This window comes from Mus pahari, chromosome 8 (genome assembly GCF_900095145.1).
Source record: "Mus pahari chromosome 8, PAHARI_EIJ_v1.1, whole genome shotgun sequence".
Classification (NCBI taxonomy): Eukaryota; Metazoa; Chordata; class Mammalia; order Rodentia; family Muridae; genus Mus; species Mus pahari.
In genome coordinates this window covers 43,387,113-43,410,186 of record NC_034597.1, presented here as the reverse complement: position 1 = coordinate 43,410,186, position 23,074 = coordinate 43,387,113, and the positions used below count along the sequence as shown (strand labels likewise).

General features: G+C 40.7%; 2 protein-coding genes and 1 long non-coding RNA gene across 7 annotated transcripts in view; 2 read left to right on the top strand and 1 right to left on the bottom strand.

The window, feature by feature from the left end:
- Positions 1-5,811, top strand: part of Chd8 (chromodomain helicase DNA binding protein 8) — a 62,628-nt gene extending 56,817 nt beyond the window's left edge. For all 5 annotated transcript variants that reach the window (XM_021203796.2, XM_029541322.1, XM_029541323.1 and 2 more), the window contains exons 35-38: positions 1,153-1,266; positions 1,449-1,628; positions 2,020-2,136; positions 4,797-5,811. In XM_021203796.2, the coding sequence (XP_021059455.1) occupies positions 1,153-1,266; positions 1,449-1,628; positions 2,020-2,136; positions 4,797-5,357 (972 nt within the window). In that variant the 3' untranslated portion in view covers positions 5,358-5,811. The remainder of the gene's footprint in view (positions 1-1,152; positions 1,267-1,448; positions 1,629-2,019; positions 2,137-4,796) is intronic.
- The window catches only part of LOC110325663, a 17,261-nt gene extending 10,801 nt beyond the window's left edge, over positions 1-6,460 (bottom strand). The window contains exon 1 of the long non-coding RNA XR_002380756.1: positions 6,411-6,460. This is a non-coding gene — a long non-coding RNA (uncharacterized LOC110325663). The remainder of the gene's footprint in view (positions 1-6,410) is intronic.
- Positions 6,461-6,662: 202 nt separating this feature from the next.
- The window catches only part of Supt16h (SPT16 homolog, facilitates chromatin remodeling subunit), a 32,762-nt gene continuing 16,350 nt past the window's right edge, over positions 6,663-23,074 (top strand). The window contains 7 exon segments of the mRNA XM_029541630.1: positions 6,663-6,882; positions 19,839-19,931; positions 20,668-20,991; positions 21,462-21,608; positions 21,976-22,029; positions 22,032-22,132; positions 22,874-23,045. Coding sequence (XP_029397490.1) covers positions 6,817-6,882; positions 19,839-19,931; positions 20,668-20,991; positions 21,462-21,608; positions 21,976-22,029; positions 22,032-22,132; positions 22,874-23,045 — 957 coding nt within the window. The 5' untranslated portion in view covers positions 6,663-6,816.

Genomic DNA, 23,074 nt, shown 5'->3' with positions numbered 1-23,074 from the left:
AAGAAGAAGAAGAAGAAGAAGAAGAAGAAAAGAAAGAAAGAAAGAAAGAAAGAAAGAAAGAAAGAAAGAAAGAAAGAAAGAAAGAAAGAAAGAAGAAAGAAGGCTTTAATCCCAGCACGTGGGAGGTAGAGGCAGGGGCATCTCTGAGTTCAAGGCCATCCTGGTCTACATAGATTTCCAGGACAGCCAAAGCTAAGTCGAGAAACTGTCTTGGGGAAAAAAAACAATAATAAAAACCTTATACACATTTTGTTAACTAATTTTGAAAGTCAGGGTACACAATAATCTATTTAGGAAAAATCTTTAGAGTAAAGGAAGGATGAACTCCTGAAAATTAAATTAAATGAAACCATAGGTTATTCAATTAGAATCATAATTTTGGAGGGAAAAAAATGACCATTTTTAACAAGGGTCACGTAAGACTACCGAAAACAGATATTTACATTATAATTCATAACACTAGCAAAATTACATTTATGATGTAGCAAAACAATTTTATGGTTGGGGGTCACCATAACTTGAACTGTATGGGAAGACTGAAAACCACTGACATACATATATGCATACATGAGAGAGGAGAGAGGAGAGAGGGGGGAGAGAGAGAGAGAGAACCTACACCATAAAGTCTCACCAGCATAACTACCAAACAGAGAGGGCAGCAAAAAGGCATGCTGACACAGAGGAGGGAAAGCTCGCAAGGCCACGACCTTAGTCGACTATAGTCAACTAAAGGCTGCTGAGGAATGGAAGAAATGTTAATCCTTTGGAGGGAGGTGTACACTCACCAGTTAGTTATCCACTAGTAAATGATCAGCCCTGAAAAACATCCAAACAGCATATATGCTTGTAACAACAATTAGTGAAAAATGAGGCCATGAATTTGAGAGAGAGAAAGGAGAAGTATAGGGGAGAGTTTGGAGGTTGGAAAGGGGAGGGGAAAATGATGATGGTAGTATGTTTATAATCTCAAAAATAAAATGTAATTTTACAAAGGGAACAAAAAAACCTGTATGGAGGCTATTAGCTAAAGGCATGAAATCTTTCTAAGGAAAAGGTTTCATTCTGTATCTGATTTCAGATACAGAATGTCTGTTCTTCAGTCAGACAGCCAAAGTTCTCCAAGTCTAATCCGGGTGGTGCTTGTCTTCACAGGAAGAAGGATTGAAGTTAACATTCCAGAAGCATAGATTGATGGCTAATGGTGTAATGGGAGATGGACACCCACTGTTTCATAAGAAGAAGGGGAACAGGAAAAAGCTAGTAGAGGTAAGTAGTAGAGAACCAATTACCTCATGATTAAATTACCTTGTGACTAGATAAGGTCTTTTTATTATCAGTAATTGAAGGCAGTTGGGAAGTTTCCTCATTACTACCATTGGCCCTGCTTCCCTCTACTCCTCATTCCAAACAAGTGTATGTGCTCATGGGGGTGGATTCTGGGTTTGCAGCTGGAGGTGGAGTGCATGGAAGAGCCTAATCACCTTGATCTGGACCTGGAGACCCGGATCCCTGTCATCAATAAGGTGGATGGTACTTTGCTGGTGGGTGATGAGGCCCCTCGCCGGGCGGAGCTGGAGATGTGGTTACAGGGTCATCCAGAGTTTGCTGTTGATCCCCGATTTCTAGCGGTGAGTGGCAGTTCCATCTAGCAAGATTTAAAGTCTCTCGGTGTTTAAGGTGTGTGAGATCAAGAAAGCATGCTATATTTATATACATACCACTGTTTCTGCATCTGCAAAATCAGAATGGTAATAGTCTTACTTCCTATAAATATTCAGAGATTTAAAACACTAAATATCCAGGCACTTTTTCAACTAAGAGCTTAGGAAGTCTTACCCTCAAACTATTCCAGAGATTACCCAGTTTGGAGCAATAGAACCCTTTAATAGCAATTTTCTACTCTTGACTAATCTAGATTTATAGAAGACAGGTTTATTGTCAAACAGAAGGCAGTAATATCTCAATAATTAGTCCAGACATTGCCATTTCTCTAGGGTAACCAACCCTTTTCTATTGCAGTATATGGAGGAACGTAGAAAACAGAAGTGGCAGAGATGTAAAAAAAATAATAAGGCAGAATTGAACTGTTTGGGAATGGAACCAGTACAGCCAGCGAACTCTAGAAATGGGAAAAAGGTGAGAAAATAGCACTTTTATTATGCTGTCTTCATATTCTCAGAGATTCAACAGTGATCCGCCCTCTAATCCTTTTGCCCTGTGTGCTTTGAGTTTCAACTCACCAGAATACTCTTATTGGTATTTCCGAAGTATCAGGGCTTCTCCTTCTTGTCTACATAACTAAAGTTTGTTTTTTTTTTTTTAAATTGGGCATTTTGGAGTAAATACTAAAGATTGCACCCAGTACCTTAAGCTTACTAGGTTACATACTTTATTGTTGTTACACCATTAATTAAATAATCTAAAGTTTAATAGAAAAATTACAAGAAACCACATTTTACTTAATTTTGTCTTTATGTCTGTCTGTGCACCAGGTGCATGCCTGATGCTCTTAAGGTCAGAAGAAGGTATGAGATTATGTGAAACTGGAGCAGATGGTTGTGAATGCTGAGACTGCAACTCGGGTATCTGGAAGAGCAGCCAGTGCTCTTAACCACTGAGCCATCTCTCCAGCCCCCAAAACAGATTTTTCAAGTTAATACCTACCTATTTTAGTCAGTGACTATTTCATACCAAGCTTATAGACCGTTTGGTAGATTAAGTGTGTATTATTTCTGTTTTCTACCAAAATATAACTCTGAAAAATCCCTCTTTATCATTCGTACCTTAACCTATATAGTTTGTTGGTTTGTATGTGTGTGTATGCATGTATGTATGTATATGTATATATATATATATATATTTGATATATAGTGTATGTAATATACATGATGGATACAGTTTATGATATAGTTACGTACTACCATGTTATATATACTATATAGTAGTTTATGATATATTGTTATAGTAATTTTAAGATGTAAAGGAATTAACTTTGATCATGTCCATTTAGTTTAACCTGTCAGCACATCGAGGTGAGGGTAAGGTGCTTGCTGATAACCTAAGCCTGACAGTCTGTTCGATCCCCAGAACACAGATAACAGTGGAAAGAGAACCAACTCCACAGTTGTCTGTCCTCTGACTCCATATGTATTTCTGGTAAACTCTCATGGCCATATACATCATAAGTGTATACAGTAATTAATAAGTTATATACAAGATTGTAGGACACCACAGAAAATCATTTTATGATTAGTATAAAATTACTTTTTTAAACTTTACTTTTTTATTTTATGTTCATTGGTTATTTGTTTGCACTTATATCTGTATGAAGGTGTCAGAAGTTCTGGAACTGGAGTTACACACAGCTCTGAGCTGCCATGAGGGTACTGAGAATTCAACCCAGGTTCTCTGGAAAAGTAGCCAGTGCTCTTAATTGCTGAGCCACCCCTGTTCCCATTTAAAAAAAGAAAAAGAAAACAAAAAGATATTATTATATTGTCCAGGCTAGCTCCAAACTTGTAGGCTGTAGTGATCCTCCTATGTTTCCTCAATGGCTGAGACTGTATACATTGCCTCATTGGCCAGATACAATTCTTAGTTCTACAATTCTTAGCTATTAGTGTAACTGGTGGCAGGAATTCTAGGGCTACATTATTACTGAGGCCTGCAAGCATCTAGGCATTGTAATCTTATTTTGAAGGTCCATGCCGTAAGTGTTAAATATTTGCTTTTCCAAGTCAAAAAGGTATGCCATGTCAGCTGTGGATTGTAAGTCTTGGTGTATCCAGAGATGTACATACCAATTGTTTGTGCTTGGTGATTAGTTCATTCTGTATGGAGTTTGGGCCACAAAGCAAAGGTCCTAGCATAGTAGTTTCCAGTCTTATAAAAATGTAATAAAAAGAGGGAAAACATTTTAAATTCAGTAAGTATATGATTCATTTTATTGTAGAGGTTTGTGTGCTTTGTCTCTCCTTTTGTTCTTGAGACAGAACCTCACTCAATAACGGAATCTGGCTTAGAAATAACTATATACGTGGCAGTGGTGGTGGCACACAACTTTAATCCCAACACTCAGGGGGGCATTGGCAGGTGTATCTTGGTGACTTTGAGGTCAGCCTTGTCTACAGAGTGAGTTCCAGGACAGCCGGGGCTACAGAGAAACCCTGTCTTGAAAAAAACAAAACAAAAAGAAAAAAAGAAAGCAAGGGAAAAAAGAAAGTAGTATATTCTAGGTTATCCTTGAACTCTTGGCAACTCTGCCTTGCCCTCCAAAGGCCCAGAGCATGAACCACCATCAATCAATGTGGAAAATTTTTATTAAATTTGGTGAGAAGTTTCCCATAATCTTCTTGGATATCCTAAACTGATCTTGCTCCTAAGTAATAACGAGGATAAGTATAAATGTCTGTGTAGTTGTGCTGCACTTCACATAATATCATGCCAACAAACTGTTCTCAGGCTACGATCAAGTCAGTTTTCCTGTACATGTACTGATTCATTCACTGTCTTACTCAGACCCCTTACTAGCAAAGGAAAGGACATTTGTAAAAAGGTTGCAGAAAAGTATGAAGCAGGGGAAAAATCCTTAACGGTTCACATGGCTATCAATATCAAATTCTTGATTTCACCCTTAATAACACCTCCATTAACACTAATCAAGCCAAATCAGCCTATCAGGCAAGCATTTCCAATCTAGGACACATGTGGTTTCTGAGTCAAGTCCTATCTGTCCCCTTTCCCCCCCTTCCCCAACCTCCCTCTTTTTACTGTCTTCTTTTGTTCCTACCTCACAGGGTCACTATGCTGAAACTGCGTTCAACCGGGTTTTGCCAGGGCCTATTGCACCAGAGAACAGCAAGAAACGGGTCCGTAGGACAAGACCAGACCTTTCTAAGATGATGGCCCTGATGCAGGGTGGAAGCACTGGGTCCCTATCTCTGCATAACACCTTTCAACACAGCAGTAGTAACCTACAGTCTGTGTCGTCTCTGGGTCACAGCAGTACCACTTCTGCATCTCTGCCTTTTATGCCGTTTGTGATGGGTGGTGCAGCAGCACCCCCTCATGTAGACTCCAGCACCATGCTTCATCATCACCACCACCATCCCCACCCCCACCATCACCACCATCACCATCCAGGCTTGAGAACCACTGGCTACCCTTCTTCACCAGCTACTACCACCTCTGGTACTGCCTTGCGGTTACCAACACTGCAACATGAGGACGATGATGAAGAGGAGGATGAAGATGATGATTTATCTCAGGGCTATGATAGCTCAGAAAGGGACTTCTCCCTCATTGATGACCCTATGATGCCAGCCAACTCAGACTCCAGTGAAGATGCTGATGACTGAAGCCCCAATATTGACCCGTGATGGGTGGCTGCTGGAATCCCTTACTCTGGCCCTTGGACTTTGGAAATGTGGGAGGGGCAGGGAACAATATGGGGAAACCCAAGACTTCAGGAGGTGAAAAGAAAATGAAAAAAAAAACAAAAAACAAAACAAACAAAAAAAACAAAAAACTTGTACCCAATTGCTCCCAATTTTGAGAGGATTGGGTGGGCAGGGGAACTCCTAAAAAAAAAAATAATAATAAATGACCACTTCCTCGTTTCTGGGGAAGCAAAGGAGCTTAGAGCAGCTGGTGTGCTCACCCCTCCCCAGACACCTCCATTAACCACAGACTATGTAGCGCTGGCCCTAGCCTCTGGCAGAGCCTGTTCCTGACCAAACTGTGGATACAGCTGGAGAGTCAGGAACTGTTACCTTCCTTCCCCTTGGCATTAATAAATTTAAGTTAATCCTTTTCCATTCTTCCTATGTTCTGTTTCCTTAAACACAATGTAAGTACTAATTTTTGCTGAGTAATTTAAACATCATTCTCCTACAGTTCAATACTGTTGCCACGAATAGAAAAGCCATTTGTACTCCTCTATAGGCATATATAATCGTGGGTTATCCCGTTTGTTTAAGCCAAGGAAATGATACAAGATAAAGAGGTAAAATATTTTGAATTGTACTCCACATTCTTAAACGAGGATGAATTTCAAAAACCATATATTTTTTTCAATTAGTCAAGATAACCACTCTTGGGGAAAGCCAGAGAATAGTGTGGCTTTTCATGAAATACAGCAAAGTACGCGCTGACAAAAAGGGTGCCTTTGTAACTTGGGTCTTCGCGGGGCTGGAAAGAACTACCAAGTTTAGGAGCCACTCCAAGCCATTTGTTTCCTTCCACCCTACCGGCCCATCTCTTAGAGGAAACCAGAACCTTTCGTTCCTACTCTGCAGCCCACCACGCAGCTTATTTGCGAAGGTGGGCTCCGTTCCTCCGGGGTGCAGTGTTTGGTTGAGAGCGCCTTCCCCGGGGCGGTCAGTGGCCTGCCCTAGGGACAGAGAACTCACTCCTGCGCTTGGCCGCACGCGGGTCCCGCTTTTTCTGCTCCCCTCCCACTGCCCGCCGCCCTGAGCGCCCGGAGCTCGGAAAGTGGGCGGGTCACGTGACAGGAGCCGTGGCGCCGGAGTGAACTCGCAGAGCCCGCGAGCCGGCGCTGCACCGCGGTCTGTTGACTTCTCCACTTTGGCGTCCTTCTCTGTTACCCTGCCCCCGCCACCCTGCCGAGTGAGTCGTGGGTTTGGTTTTTTCGCTTTTTAAAATCTTCGACGCTCTAGGGACCCGGAAGCGGAAGGGGATACCGGGCGGTCGGTACTTCCGGGTCACAGAGAGTGCGGGATTCCGGGCCGAGCGCGGGTGGCGGAGCTGGGACCTCGCGTGATTCTCGGAGCCCGACGGGAAGCGGCGTCCAGGGCTATGGCTGTGACTCTGGACAAAGACGCGTACTACCGGCGAGTGAAGAGACTGTACAGTAACTGGCGGGTAAGGAGCCCGGCGCCCCCGGCAGCCCCACATCCCATAATAGCCTGCTTCCCGGCGCCCTTTTCCCCCTCGGCCAGAACCCTCCGGCTCCGCCGCGCTCCCGCCAGCCCCGGCGGCGTCCGGCTCGCCGCGCCGTGCTTTGCCTGCGGGGTCCGCGCGCGCCTGGCCCGCCCCGCGGCCACCGCGGCCCGCCCAGGTCCCGCCAGAATTACCGTTTGCGGGAAAGGGGCGCGAAAGCCGTGGCCGGAGCTCCCGGCGCTCTCCGCTCGCGGGCCTCTGCTGGAGTTGAGCTAGACTGCTCCCGCGCTCCGCTGCTTCCCGTTAGGCCCTGCGTGGGTCACAGACCCGGCACTGGGAACCTGCGGGCTCTCCTAAGCATCATCCAATTGATGGGACGCCTCAAAGCCGGTGTCCCGTGTCGGCGGCATATCCGGAGCACGTGTTGAGGAAAACGCTGTGGATGTTGCACGGCTTCTCCAGAGACTGGGCAGTTTCCCTGTTTTATAATCATAATTTCAAACTTACTTTTTTGCTAGTTAACTTGTTAACTTCACAAGTGTTTGATTGGTGTCATACTGTCCGAACGGTCTATCGTCTGGGCTCTGAACCTTGTGAGTGAGAGGAAATATAACTGATAAAAAAGAAACCCGAAAATGCTCCGAAAAAAAAAAAATAACAACTCCGGTTTCAGCTTTGTAAACGATCTTACTGATTGGTCCTCTCCATTCTTGGCTCCTGCATGTAATCCCATGATTTCTGAGGCTGAGGCAGGAAAATGACTAGTTTCAAGCCAGCCTGTGCTTCAGAGTGAGACTATCAATCAGCTAGTCATTTAGTAAATAAAATTGAACCTTTACTGAAGTCAGTTGTTTACCTGCTTCATCAGAAAAAAAGCCTATGTATCTTTTAAGCAGGATGCGTTGCATGCTGAAAATAATATAGGGTTTTTCACTTTATTGGCTAATTTTTTTAGATGACTTAATGGTCTCTATCACAAAATTATATTTTTTGGTCCTGAGGAATGGTCCTACCACCTCTGTGCTTTACCATTAAGCTATATCCCTATCCAGGGAATATTTACTGTCACTGCGTTATGATATATGCAGTGCGGATAATCAAAAGCCCTCGTTTCTACACTCAGCCCTGAAATAAACTTTTTTAAAGCTTTTTTTTTTTTTTTTTTTTAATGCTTTATGGGTATTTTGTGTTCGTGTATGTTTGTGTATACCCTGCATGCATTGCCTGAGAAGGCCAGAAGAGGGTGTCAGATACTCTAGAACTGAAATTACAGAAGGTTATTAGTTGCTGTGTGGGTCCATGTGAAACCTGGTCTTCTGGAAGGGCAACCACTGATTTTAACCACTGGGCATTTTTCTAGCCCCTTAAAAAAATACCCTATTGGTGTTTTCTCTAGTTCCAGAGTTCATCAAGCTATTTTAAGGCTGTTACAGTAACATAGTTTTTAATTATGATTTTCATAACTTATGTCCTAAATCAAACACAGCATGCTTTTGAGTAGAAAGGCTTGACACATTAAACTTTAATCTGAATGTCATCCTTTGGTATTGGGATCTTGTGAAATATTTGCATGCAATTTATGCACATGTTGTGCTATGTAAGTCATCAGAATATCTACTCCAATGTCATTGATATGTGAGTATGAGTGCCACTGCTCATGTATAGAGGTCAGAAGGCATCTTGGTAGAGTCATTTGTCTTCTAGTTGGATACCTTTATTTGGGCTCAGGAGATTGAACATAGCAAGCACCTTTATCTGCGGAGCCAGCTCACCAATCTGTTTTCCATCATTCCTGAAACATTGAGTCTAGTGCAGTCCTACCTTTTCTGTTTTCAACATCAGAGCTGCTAAGAGTAAAATAGGTTTTCAGTGCCTGTCTTGTTTCTGCTTTGGGAAATCATAGGTGGTAGTGATAGATTATGAAAGTGGGTTACAGGGTCGTCCTGTGGGTTTTCTATTTATGGGGTACGTATTCAGAGGCTTCCAGCCTATTCATCATTGTGGTTTTAATCATTAAATCGATTTATTCTGCTTACTGGGGGTTGAACAAAAATCTTTCCTAGATTTTTGGCTATTTTGAGGAGTAAGGGGTACAGAGTTCAGGTATCTCTACTAATAATTTAAGAAGTATTTTATTATACCTTTCTATGAACAGACCTCAGATTCTTTCATCTGCTTTTTATCTTGAAGAATTACATGAAGTGCCAGAATTGCAGCTGTTTTCAAAAGAAATAATAACCCAATGCATTTGTTCATGTGGTTATTTGCCAGCTGTTATGCTTGAGGTAATGGGTAGCTGTGACCCTTCCCCCAAAAGAAGACCCCATTGCAGTGAGAGTGGGTAAGCTGTGGTATCAGGCCTTTTGTGCTTCTTCCTGCCTTTTGCTGAGATTTGATTATGGCCGCCTTTTCTTTTTCTGAATTTTCTGAGGGTAGGCAGTTATTTTAATAGTTTCTTTTTTTTGTTTTTTTTTTTTTTAAACTTAAGAGAGTTCCTGCATTACTTTAAGCAAAGCAGTAAGTTACTTTGATTTATCTCCATTTGTCTCTGCTTTCTGTTAGGGTTTCTGGCCTTAAACTCTCAGAGGTCCACTTCCCAGAGTGCTGGGATTAAAGCACCGTTCCTGACACCACAACAGGTTTCTCTTTGGTCTTTTATTCTAAATTCCTGAAATTCTGTTTTATCGATTTACTTTCTTATACTCCTTTTTCATACTGTTTCCTCTGCCAGGTTGCTCTGTGGGCCTGTTGAATCGTGGGATATTACAATGCTGGGTTGCCTCTGTTCTTTAGCTCTTGATTTTGTTGTTTTAATTTTTATGTGAATAAGTGGTTTGCATACATATTTATCTGTTCATGTGCCAACTTCATGCAGGCAGTGTTGTGTCCACGGTGGCCAAAGAGGCATCAGGTGCTCTGGAACTGGAGATCATACCGTTGTGAACTACCATGAGGTTGCTAGGAACCAAATCTGCATCCTCTTCAAAGCAGGAAGTGCTCTTGGAGGAGAGAGGGAGTAAAGGCTTACAATTTTATTGTAAAGTCTTATGGATAAGTCAGTTAAAAATAAGTAAAAGCTTATTTGTTATTTTATCATTACAAAATAACCTTAGAACTGGATCACTTGGCCCTTTTTCCTCTTCTTGTTTTCTCCCGGTTCAGAATGCTCTCATCCCTTACCAGTGGCATTCCCTTAGGCCTGCAGTCAGCCTCTGCACACTCGGGTCTCAGCAGTCTTTGTAGTTTTTGCCTTTTTGTGGAAAATAGGCTAGTCTGTACACCATAGACACTCCATTTCCTGCTACAACACCGCTTTCTCTGGCCATATAAAGAATCCTTGCCCGTGTACTGTGTCACTTTGTGGGGCAAGTGCTTACTACTTCTTGTAGAAAGTCTCTGCAGTTCTTAGAAACAATTCACAGAAAGTTTTGGCACAGAAAGTGTGACAACCATTAAGCTGTCCTCCAGCCCCGGTCCTCCTCTTTTTGTTTTGAGAACAGTTTATCCAAAAGTTTTAAAAGTGGGGTAGGTAGGAAGTAAATTTCATAAGTCATATTTTCATGTGTTTTTATATTTTAAATGTGTTATTTTATGATAGGTAGGTTTCTACCACTCTAATAAAATCTGAGATATAATAAGGAAAAGCTCACTTTTGGGTTCGTGTTCTCAGAAGTTTGAGTTCATTGCACTTAGTCCCATTCCTTTCAGACAAGTGAGAGTACACCAAAGCCAAAATACATGACCAAAGAGGCCTCTCATTTCATGGCATCCATAAAATGAGAAGGGATCAAGGTTAAAATATTCCCTTCAAGGGTATATCTTACCTCACTTGCTTCGACTAGACCAACCTTCCAAAGAGTCATGGAAGAAAGGGGGAGGTCAAGCCTTTGGCACAGGGACTTTTTTGAGATTTTATTTTTATGTTTGAGTGCATGTATATTCTGTGCCACTTGCATGCCTGGTGCCCACAAAGGTCAGAAGAGAGGGTCGGATCTTCTGAAACTGGAGTACAGATGGTTATGAACCATCAGATGGCTATTAAAATTGGACTGCATTCTCTGGACGAGCAGTCATTGCTCTTAAAGGTTAAGCCATCTCTTCAACCCACTTTGGATTAAAGAAGTCAGTGGGCCAATACAATGCCTCGGTAAGTAAGAATGTTCACTGACTGAGAATGACAACCTGAATTCAGTCCTCTGATCTCCACACATGTACCTTCTATGCACAGTGTAATTATCGGGCCAGTGAAACTGCTCAGTGAGGCACTACTACAAGAGTGGCCACCTGAGCTCAGTTCCCACAAGCTGCACAAAGGGGGAGGGGGAGAACTCCACAGATTGTTTTCTGACCTCCTCACCTGTGCACCGTGTCATGCCACACATATATATACACACATAATAAATATAGAGATTAAAATCTTCAATGGAGACCTTGCCCAAGAGTACTGCCGTGGCTTACTCAAAGCCAGCCTGGATTGTCCACACTAGCAATATGCAAAGGATTGAACAGGTCCCCCCCAAATACTTGCTGAGAGCCTTGCAGCTAAAGAAAATGATCCAAAAGGTTCAAATTGGTGGCTTCAAAAAACTCACTGTAGAGGAAGCTGTGCAGGATGTTTCAGTGGCCACTGAAGTGTGGATATAGTTTTATGTTGAAGAGATCATAACCAGGCAAACATGACATTGTGGGTAATGTTTGAAGCCTAAACTTTGACTTATTACTTGAATATTCTTAGGCTATGAAAAGATCTATCCAGAGAAAAAGAAAAATTTGATAGACAAAATTCCTAAGTTGAGCAGGACATGGTAGCTCATGCTTTTAATCCCAACACTTAGGAGAGGCAGATGCAGGAAGATCTTTGTGTTCAAATAGATCCCCTTTTCCTTTGCATTGATGTGTGGGCCCTTTTCCAATCAAACCCACCTATGCGATGCTGGGATTTGAGTTTCATTCCTACTTCATTGCCTGATATCCTGTCCACTAATTTTACACGTTTGGGTTAAAACTGGCATTTTATCTTTAATTTTTTACTTTTTATCTTTTGTCTTCTTCCAGGAACTGTTTATTAACTTTTTTTTTTTTTCATTTTTCAGTGAGTTGCTTTTTACTTGTGTTGTTTATTTCTACTAGCTCCTGCCCTTATTTATACCCATGTGTTTACTACTGCTCACTCCTATACTCAATAACAGTTGGTGCTGGACTCTAATGCAGGGCTGTTCATGGAGGAGAAGCTTAGCTGAAAGCCCTACCTACCACTGAGCGGCATTGTAGCTTTTATTGTGATGCAGCACACTGTTTACATAGTTTTACACGTCTGTGGTAATATAAAAAAGAAAAGAAAAATCCAGGCGATGGTGATGCATGCCTTTAATCCCACTCTTGGGAGGTAGAGGCAGTTAGGTCTCTGGATTTGAGCCAGCCAAGGTCTACAGAGCCAGCTCTGGGATAGCTAGGACTACACAGAGAAATCCTGTTAGTCAGTAAATCAATCTATATATGCAGCTAGTTCTGTGAATTGTATGTGCAGTTCTGTTTAGTAAAAGACACTTGATAATAGGTGATTATGTTACTAGTTGTATATTTGTTGAACTATGTTTTTAGTGTTTTGGTGTTCCTTTTTTCCTTTTTTTGAGACAGGAACTCCTGGAACTCAAAACTATCCTCTTGCCTCTGTCTCCCAGAGTGTTGGGATTAGATAAGCATGTGCCACCACCCATTTGTACTTACTTTTAAATGCTCACTGGTGCTTGGAGAGATGGCTCAGCACAGGCTGCTCTTCCGTAGAACCCAGGTTGTATTTCCAACATCTGCTTGACAATTCTCAGCCAACTGTAGGTCAAGTTCCAAGAGATCCAGTGCCCTCTTCTGGGCTTCCTGGGCACCAGGTACACGCATTGTGCAAAGGCATAGAAGCAAGCAAGTACCCATACTTTTTTTTTTTTTTTTTAAATCTCCCTGTAGCCAGCAGTAATGGCCCATATCTGTGATCTCATATCTTGGGACATGGGAATGGGAGGTTAGGAGTTCAAAGTCATCCTTGATTACATATGAGATTTGAGGACACTTTGGACTGCATGAAATCCTATCTGGAAGGAAGATCCCTGTAAAACAATGTGTTTGTATACCTTATTTTATTTGTGTGGGTGTTTTGCTGGCATGTATCTATGTACCGTGTTCATACCTGTTATCTGAGGAGCATTGGCTCTGCCAGACGTGGAGTTACAGAACAAACAGTTCTGAGTTGTGGATGCTGGAATTGAACCTTGTCCTCTGGAAAAGCAACCACTATTAATAACTGAGCCATCTCTGCAGCACCATCACACTTCTTAATTATAGCAAGAGACTATGTTCAGTGTTGTACTCGTACCATCTATATATCACCTAGCTTCGGAAGAACATACTGTGATGCTCATACAATAATGATGTCACCTAGTGCTCATTTCTCATCAGTTTTATCTCTGCTTTATTTCTTTCTCATATAGAAGCTTTTAATGAAAGATTTCCAGCTCTCTGTCATATTTGCTTCCTATAGGCATGTTTGGCATCTCTCGGGTTTTATCTATGAAAGCCAAGTATATTTGTGTATCCCTGTTATCCAGAACTTGGGAAGCCAAGGATGGAGGGTCGTGAGCCACATAGGCTACATACTAAGACTTTGTTTCAAAGAAGAAAATAAATTAGAGTCTCCACATTTGAAATAAGGCGTAAAGGGACTGAACACTGCATGAGGGGGACCTCTCATCTGGAAAGGGTAGATGGGCTGGGATTATTCCATAGAAATCCACCAGATGTCAGTGTTTAAGGTTTTTGTTTTTCTGTATTCAGTAAGAATGTTCAAACTTGAGCAATTCTTATCTTGATTCATCTTGTTACTTGTTTAAAAGTGAGTGTTATCAGGCTAGAGAAGTGGCTCAGCAGTTAAGAGCACTGACTGCTTTTCCAGGGGGCCTGAGTTCAATTCCCAGCAACCACATGGTGGCTCACAACCATCTGTAATGATCCAATGTCTTCTAGAGTGTCTGAAGACAGTGACAATGTACTCACATACATAAACAATCTTTTGGGTTTTCAAGACAGGGTTTCTCTGTGTAGCCCTGGCTGTCCTGGAACTCTGTAGACCAGGCTGGCCTTGAACTCAAAAATCCGCCTGCCTCTGCCTACCAAGTGCTGGGATTAAAGGCGTGCGCCACCACTGCCCAGCAAAAAATCTTTTTTAAAAAAGTGTTATTATCTGGAATTATGCAGAATTTTTACTTAACTTCCTGATAATTTAGAACATCTCTTCTACTAAGTCTAGTATTTGAGATGAGCATTTCCAAACACATTTAATGCTTCAACGTGTGGTTTTTGTTTTTGTTTTTTTAGATTTATTTATTTATTATATGTAAGTACACTGTAGCTGTCTTCAGACACTCCAGAAGAGGGCGTCAGATCTTGTTACGGATGGTTATGAGCCACCATGTGGTTAACTGGGATTTGAACTCCGGACCTTCGGAAGAGCAGTCGGGTGCTCTTACCCACTGAGCCATATCACCAGCCCCTCAACATGTGGTTTTTAAAGAAAATTAAATTTTGCAAAATGATTAGATCAGGGCTTGTGAGAATTAGAGATGTGTCTGACCCTGTCAGCCCTGCTCTTATCTACAGACCCAATTCCCCTCTGTGGTACTTCTGTCTTCTGGAATTCTATGAGACCTCTTAGTATCTCTTCCCAATGATAGAACTTGTTAGTCACTTAGTACAGGTGTAGCTAGCTCTGCTTGCTTAGTCATTTACTGCTGTTTTCCTTTGGTGGTGGGGGGGGGCTAGTAAACTCTTTAAATTATATTTAAATAATACTGTATATTAGTAAAAGCAGGAAAGTGTATATTTGTCAAAAAGAAAGCAATATAAATACCAACAGATTATAGCAAGTGTTAGGGTCCAGCTCAAGCATATACAATTTTTTGTTGTTGTTTTTCAAGATAGGGTTTCTCTTTCAAGATACGGTTTAAAACCCAAGAGTAGCCCTGGCTGTCCTGGAACTCACTCTGTAGACCAGGCTGACCTTGAACTCAGAAATCCACCTGCCTCTGCCTCCCAAGTGCCTGGGATTAAAGGCGTGTGCCACCACTGCCCAGCAAGCATATACATTTTTAATGTGAACAAGATTAAGAGAAAACTGGAAACTAATGTTTACTCTGAGTTTGAATATTTAAAGTGATACGGTTTCCTTTTGAACTGCATAGGTTTTTAGAACTAAGGACACTATTTTTTTTTTTTTTTTTTTTTTTTTTGCTGGTTGTATATAATGGCTAATCTTGATAGCAGTAGCATTAGCTTTCTGATTTGCACTGAGAGTTTTAATTAAGGACCATTTTAGTCTTTAGTAGAGATAATACTAGTGTAATGATTCCTGTGAGCTAAACACTATTAAAAAGCACATTAAGTCTTGTAATTCTCAGGATAATACATCAGAAGGTAAAGACTGTAGAGTTTTAAAAAGTTAGGTCACATTTAAGTGGGGTGATGGTTTAAAACCCAAGAGTAGTCTGATCTTAGAAGTGTTTGTCCAATACACATACTGTTTCTCTAAATACAGAATACACACCAGCAACTTAATACCCATTACTTGGAATTGCTAAAAGAAATTATTCAGGATGCTGAGGTAGAGTATCATGAAATTTAAGGCCAATCTTAGCTACAAGTGAAGCCTTGTCTCCAAGGAAAATAAATCCGTTTTTAATATCCTATCTAAAGCTTGTCAGAACCCTTTAATCCCATTACTTGGGAGTCAGAGGCAGGTGGATCTCTTAAGTTTGCAGACAGCCTGGTCTACAGAGAGTTCCAGGACAGCCCAGGTTACACAGAGGAACCCTATCTGAAACAAACAGAACAAATGAGAAACCTCACAGTAAAGCTTTCCAGTGACTTCCATCTTTCATAGCTCTGGTAAAAATTGCTTGGTTTGTTAACAAAGAAGAAAATGATAGCAGAAAAATAATGCTTGCTATTCTGTTATTCTTGTCTCTAAAAGTTTAGAGAGTGTGTGTTTTATACATATGTGTGAGGCCAGAGGTTACTCTTCTATGTTATTCTTCAGGTGTTTTCTACTTTGTTTTTTGGGACAGGCTTTCTCATTTGGCCTGGAACATATTAAGCTAGGCCCGAGGAATCCACCTAGTTTTTGATATAGATCCTTACATTCAAATTCAGGCCCTCATGATTGTGTGGCAAGCTTTTTACTAAGTTAGTTCCCTAGTAGATTTTAACATTTTATTAGTCATCAGGAAAATTAGACATTAAAATCCTGTTCCCCGGGCATGGTGGCACACGCCTTTAACCCCAGCACTGGGAAGGCAGAGGCAGGTGGATTTCTGAGTTCCAGGACAGCCAGGGCTACACTGAGAAACCCTGTCTCAGGAAAACCAAAAAAACAAAACAAAACAAAATTCAGCATTCCAGCCACAATTGGGGAGGAAAAGGAAGGCTCAGATACTGTTGGTAGGAATGTGAATTAATGTGGTCATTATGCAGAATGGTATCAAGATTCCTCAAGCTCAAAGATCTGCCAAGTAATACTGATGTCCTTCCTGTAAGGCTATGTCTAACACAAATTAAAGCTGCATATCAAGGAAATAACTGCACTCACGTTTGTTGTGGTACTGTTGACAGTAGGTAGCTAAGATAGACAGTCAATCTACTTGTCTATGAAGGGATGAATGCATAAGAAAAATATGGTACATAAACATGAGGAATATTACTCAAGCAAAGAGAATTAGCTAAATATGGTAACATACACTTGTAGCACTCAGTTGCTAGATAGAGGAAGAAGTTCCTATCCGGCCTGAGCTATACAGCATGAGCATGTCTTTAAAAGAAAATAGAGGGGCTAGAGATGGCTCAGTGATTAAGATGTCTTGCTGTTGTTTTAGAAAATGAGTTTGGATTCTAACACTTATAATCAGGCAGCTTACAACTACCTGTAAACAGCTCCCTAAAACCTAAACATTTAAAAAGAGTTAAATTCTGCCATAGAATCATTTGACAACATTATGGTAAGTGAAATAAGACATGCACAGAAAACACACACATATTCTGTCATGAGGAAGGAAGCTTAAAGGTCCACATGAATAATAGTGGTAACTTTTGGTTCAGAAAGGCAGAAGGATGTGGACAAAGAAGTTAAATAATAGGTACCAAGACACAGAAGGAATGTGGTCTAGTGCCCTACAACATGGTGAGATGTCAACCAGAATACCTGTTTATATTTTGGGAAGATGCGTTAAAAAAAAAAAAAGAGGAGTTGAAAGTCATGATTGCCATTCATTTTGTTAGTGTGGGACTTTGCAAGAAGAGCCTACATCTCTATGTCAAACTACAAAGCTACGTTACCATGTGCCCGATAAGGAAGTCAGTACATCTCAGTGAGGAATTAAATGAATGTACACATGCAGAGAATTGAGTGGACTTTCCCCAATATCATACATAAAGATTGTTTCAGGGGCTGGAGAGATGGCTCAGAGGTTAAGAGCACTGACACTGACTGTTCTTCCAAAGGTCCTGAGTTCAAATCCCAGCAACCATATGGTGGTTCACAACCATCGGTAATAAGATCTGATACCCTCTTCTGGGATGTCTAAAGATAGCTGCAGTGTATTTATATATAATAAATAAATAAATCTTTTAAAAAAGATTGTTTCAGAGTAAGGGGCTAGAAAGATGGCTGCATGGTTAGGAGAGCTAGCTGGCTGATCTCACAAAAGACTTGGCTTCAGTTCCTAACACTACTCAGCTCACAAACAGCCATTGAGTACATCGTGTCTAAATGTAAGAAAACTAAACAATAAAACTCTTAATTTTTACCTTATGTGGGAAAAGGGTAGAGTGTGTACCATGGTACATTTGTGGAGGTCAGTGACAACTTGTGGATACCTAGCATTGTACATATAAATGCATGTGAATGAAATACTCATAAAGTCTTAAAAATAATACTAAAATCCTTGAAATTCAGTAACAAATTATAAATTATATAACAATTAAATAGGCCTTTCTTCAAAAAAAAAAAAGTACTGTTACAAGATAGACATCATTAGCTACCAAAGAAAATCAAAACAACAGTAAGATATTAATATATACTTAACAAAAAGATAATAGGGGCCAGAGAGGAGGCTCAGTGGTTAAGGTGCTTACAGACAAGTCTGATGACCTGAGTTCCATCCCCAGAGCCATTTTTCTAGAAGGAGCGAATCTATACAGTTTAGTAAAGAATATAAATCAATGTAGTTAGTTATGGTTCCTCGGAAAGTTAGAGGTAGAGTTACCATATGACCAAGCAATTCCTCTCCTAAACAATTACCCACAATAACTATGCAAACAAAACTTTGTACACAAAGGTCATGGTAGTAGTATTTATAATATCTCAAAGTGGAAACAATTTGCAGGATGGCTTAACAGGTAGAGGCACCGCTGCACAAGCCTGAAAACCCAAGTGTCATCCTTCATGTATCCCATGTACACTCCAGCCCACACTTGTCTCATACATACACACACACACACACACACACACACACAAATAAATTTTAAAGCAGGAATAACTCAAATGTTGATGCAATTACTTGATTGGTTAAGTAAAATGAAGTATATTTATATATTGGATATACAATTTGGCTGTAAAAATGAAGTGTCAAGAGACTAGGGAGATGGCTCTTTTTTTTTTTTCCAGAGCTGAGGACCAAACCCAAGACCTTGTGCTTACTGGGCAAGCACTCTACCACTGAGCTAAATCCCCAGCCTTGGTTTTGTTTTTTTGAGACAGGGTTTCTCTGTGAAGCCCTGGCTGTCCTGGAACTCACTTTGTAGACCAGGGTGGCCTCAAACTCAGAAATCCACCTGCCTCTGACTCCTGAGTGCTGGCACTAAAGGCGTGCGCCACCACGCCCGGCTGATGGCTCTATTCTTAAAGTGCTCCTCTGTGCTGGAAATGGGGAGTTTAGATAGATACCCCTGGAGCTCATTGTCAGCTAGCCTAGCTGAATCAGTGAACTCCAGGTTAAGTGAGACGCCATGGCTCAAAGAATAAGGACTCCTTAAGAGGCAGAGAAGTAGAGGACCTCTGTAAGACTGGTCCACAAAGATCCAGATTAGGAACTTTGAGAGCAGTTGAGGAAGACACTGACATCTTGACCTCTGGCGGCCACACATGCTCAGAGAAAGCCAAGTGAAATGCTGATAATACCAAATAGATGAACACAGAAAGCATATTAAATGGAAGGAACTGCACACAAACGCTGCATACTAATATGTCCAGAGTAGACAAATCAGTAGAAACAGATTACTGATTTCAGATAGCTGGAGAGGAAGCAAAAAGATTATTGCTAATGAGTAAAAGGTTTCTTTTGGAGATGATGAAGATGTTCTAAAGTTTGATGATGATAATGGTTGCACATCCATCTGAATATATTAAGATGGCATGATACTGAAAATGGATGGCTTTTACTGTATCTCAGAGCTTGAGGTGTTTGTTTGTTTTAGGTGACTAATAGCTATGTGGTTACTAAGCAGGCATTCATGTCAGATTACTATTAGGAAAAATACCCTTGGCAGATACTGAAATCTGTATTTCTGTTAGTGTATGTAAAAAACAATAAGGTGCTAGAAAGATGCACTTTTCTGCACATGTGAGGACATGAATTCTGATTGCCACCTTAAACACAAGAAGTCATCATAGAGCATTTAACTTCACCATTGGGGCACAGGGACAGGTGAGTTCCAAGAGCAGCTCACTGCCTGGCCAGTCTAGTCAAACAGTAAATTTTTGGTTCAGTGAGAGACCCTACTTCAAAGCAGTGAGGTAGAGAGTAATAAAAGATACTCCATACTCTGTTCTGGCCTCCACAAACACATACACACAGAGGGGGGTGTTAATTAAAATACCTTAAATTACCTTCTCTTTTCAGAAAGGAGAAGATGAGTATGCCAGTATTGATGCCATTGTTGTATCGGTGGGTGTTGATGAAGAAATTGTGTATGCCAAGTCAACTGCCTTACAGGTAAATGGCTTACAGCTTTCAGTTCTTGGGTCTGGTGCATAGCTCAGTACTAAAAGAGGTATTTGAGAGGCTCTGTACTTCTCACCGGGGATAGTCGGTTAGTCCCATTCCCTGTGTCTGAGGCTCTCGGTGGTACTGTCTTACAAGTGAGTAGATGGTAGAGCATCTGCATCATCACATAATTTCCATTGGATTTACCACTGAGTAGAACTTAAGGAAGAAAGGAATGAATAGAGAAAATGTATTTAATTGCATATAATGAAAAGAACCAGTGGATTGGATGAAGAATTTACAGGAACCCAGATTTTTTTCAATTCCCTGATATTCCATTTTGCTTATGATATGAAGTAGCTGCTAAAACTCTGGTCATTCTTTGTATAGTCTAAGAAGAAATACTGACAAATGAAGACTAGTGACGTTCCTGTTTTAAAATGGCTTGTGACATAGTATATCTAAGCATAAACTCTCCCCTGGACTCCCTTCATTGCCAAGGAAAAGTAAATGAAACTCAAAATGTCCAGTTTTGATGTTTTTATCTATGAAATATTTTAAGCATATAAAAGTAGACAGAATGAGTGCTCATGTGCACACCATTTAGCCCCCTATTATTCAACCGCTGATCCAGGTTGGTTTATTTGTATCCACATCAAAGTTAACTCCATCCCAAATCGAAAAGTTAACCTAGATATTTATATGTTTATTTGTAATACTTTAGTTACTGTTGTTTTTTCCATAGACATGGCTCTTTGGTTATGAACTAACTGATACAATTATGGTCTTCTGTGATGACAAAATCATCTTCATGGCCAGCAAAAAGAAGGTGGAGTTTCTGAAACAGATTGCCAATACTAAAGGCAATGAGAATGCTAATGGAGCCCCTGCCATCACACTGCTTGTCAGAGAGAAGAACGAAAGTAATAAGAGCAGCTTTGACAAAATGATTGAAGCCATTAAAGAAAGCAAGAATGGCAAGAAAATTGGAGTGTTCAGCAAAGACAAGTTCCCTGGAGAATTCATGAAGAGCTGGAGTGACTGTCTCAACAAGGAGGGCTTTGACAAAGTAAGGGTTCTTCCGGAAGCAGCACATTGAAAGGGAGAGAGGAGGTGGAGTGGGCTTCCCTTGGAGCAGAGGATTTTCATTTGGGGAAATCCATGTTGATTCATATCTCATGTCTTTTGGCTAAATAATATTCCAGTTAGTTTTCAGTCAAAAAATAAGTGCAGCAACCACATTAGACTGCTCATATTATGTAGTTGAGAAGAATCTTTTGACCAAAATATATTTTGGGGTCATCTTTTCCATGCCTTCCTGCCGGTCTCCCTTCAGCAATATAATTACGTCTAAAGAAATAAATATGTTTTAAGTAGTGCATTAACTTAGTGTCTCATAGAGCACATGTTCTGAGAGGTGTTTTAAATGTATATTCAGTTTGAGAAGAGCCTGAGCATTCTAAGGAGATAGTGTTCTGATGGTTCTCAAGGTATGTGTAACAGCTCTGTGTGTAGTAGAAATCCATCACCTTGCTGCAGGTAGACATCAGCGCTGTTGTGGCATACACCATTGCTGTGAAAGAGGATGGTGAGCTCAACCTGATGAAGAAAGCAGCCAGCATCACCTCTGAGGTCTTCAACAAGTTCTTTAAGGAAAGAGTCATGGAAATAGTGGATGCAGATGAGGTAAGGAAGAGGGAGGCTCTTTTTAGTGGATTGATGAAGCAGCCCTGACCCTGCTCGGCTTGTTTCACTCTTTGTTTTGCTTTTTATTACCTTTGAAGTTGGTAACTGCCATCTCCTTCAAAATAAGTAAACATGAATGTGGTTTATTGAGGCTGTTATTTTACTCCAACATGGAAACGTGTTTTCAAAACATGGAAAGCTATGAATTCCATGTAAAACCACATTTCCTTAGTATATTGTTATACTATGTGGTATGTACACCAAAAATTATATCAGCATGTGCTGTGACTTTAGATGACACATTAAATATCATGCACTTCTGTGTACTACCCTCCAGTGAGTGTTACTGTATTCCTACGTACTCTAGAAAGTTCGGCATAGCAAATTGGCTGAGTCTGTGGAAAAGGCCATAGAAGAAAAAAAAAAAAATACCTAGCTGGGGCAGATCCTTCTACTGTGGAAATGTGTTACCCTCCTATCATTCAGAGTGGTGGCAACTATAACCTCAAGTTCAGTGTGGTGAGGTAAGTATGGAAACTACATAATATAATGACATGTTTTTTTCTTTTGACTTTTTGAAAAGGTCAAAAGAAATAGATTAATCTGATTTATGTATAGTCTTTTCGTGTATATGTTTATTTCTTCTTACATTATAGCATTTGATAGTAAATATTTTTTCCAAATTATTAAATATACTAGAAAAGGGGGGCTGAAAAGATAGCCTGGTGCTAAAGAGCTCATACTGCTACTCTCTCATGAGGACCAGAGTTGAAATACCAGCATCACCCTCATTGGGTAGCTCACAAACACCTGTACCAGCTCCAAGGGTTAGAGGCCTCCCTCCTCCTGACCTCAATGGCACATACCTGTAACTAAAATGCTTTTAAATTTTAAAAAAAGTCAGGTGTGGCAAATGCTCTTTTAGCCTTCAAGAGGCAAGGGCAAGTGGTTCTCTGAATTCATGGCCAGTCAGAGCTACATAAGGAGATCCTGGGATGGGGATGTAGGTGTGGGAGGGGTGCATGCTAGAAAAATGCAAAGTAAACTGAAAAAAATAAAAAATTAAATATACATTAGGTAATTTCTCTCTTAATTTTAAGACATACTGTAACAGGAGACTGGTTGAGACTGTACCTCAGCAGCAGGGCACTGCTCGGTTCTTCTCTTTATAATGCCATATTCTTCTCTCCCTGACTGTGGATGTTGTGTGCAAATGATACTTTGCTGGATTTAGTGATAAAATGCATTCTTTCTTTGGTTTCTAGTGATAAGAATCATATGCATTTTGGGGCCATTACTTGTGCCATGGGCATTCGCTTTAAATCTTACTGCTCCAACCTTGTTCGCACTCTGATGGTTGATCCCACTCAGGAAGTTCAAGAAAATTACAACTTTTTACTTCAACTTCAAGAGGAGTTGCTAAAGGAATTAAGACATGGTAAGATTACTCAGAAAAGGTTTGGAAG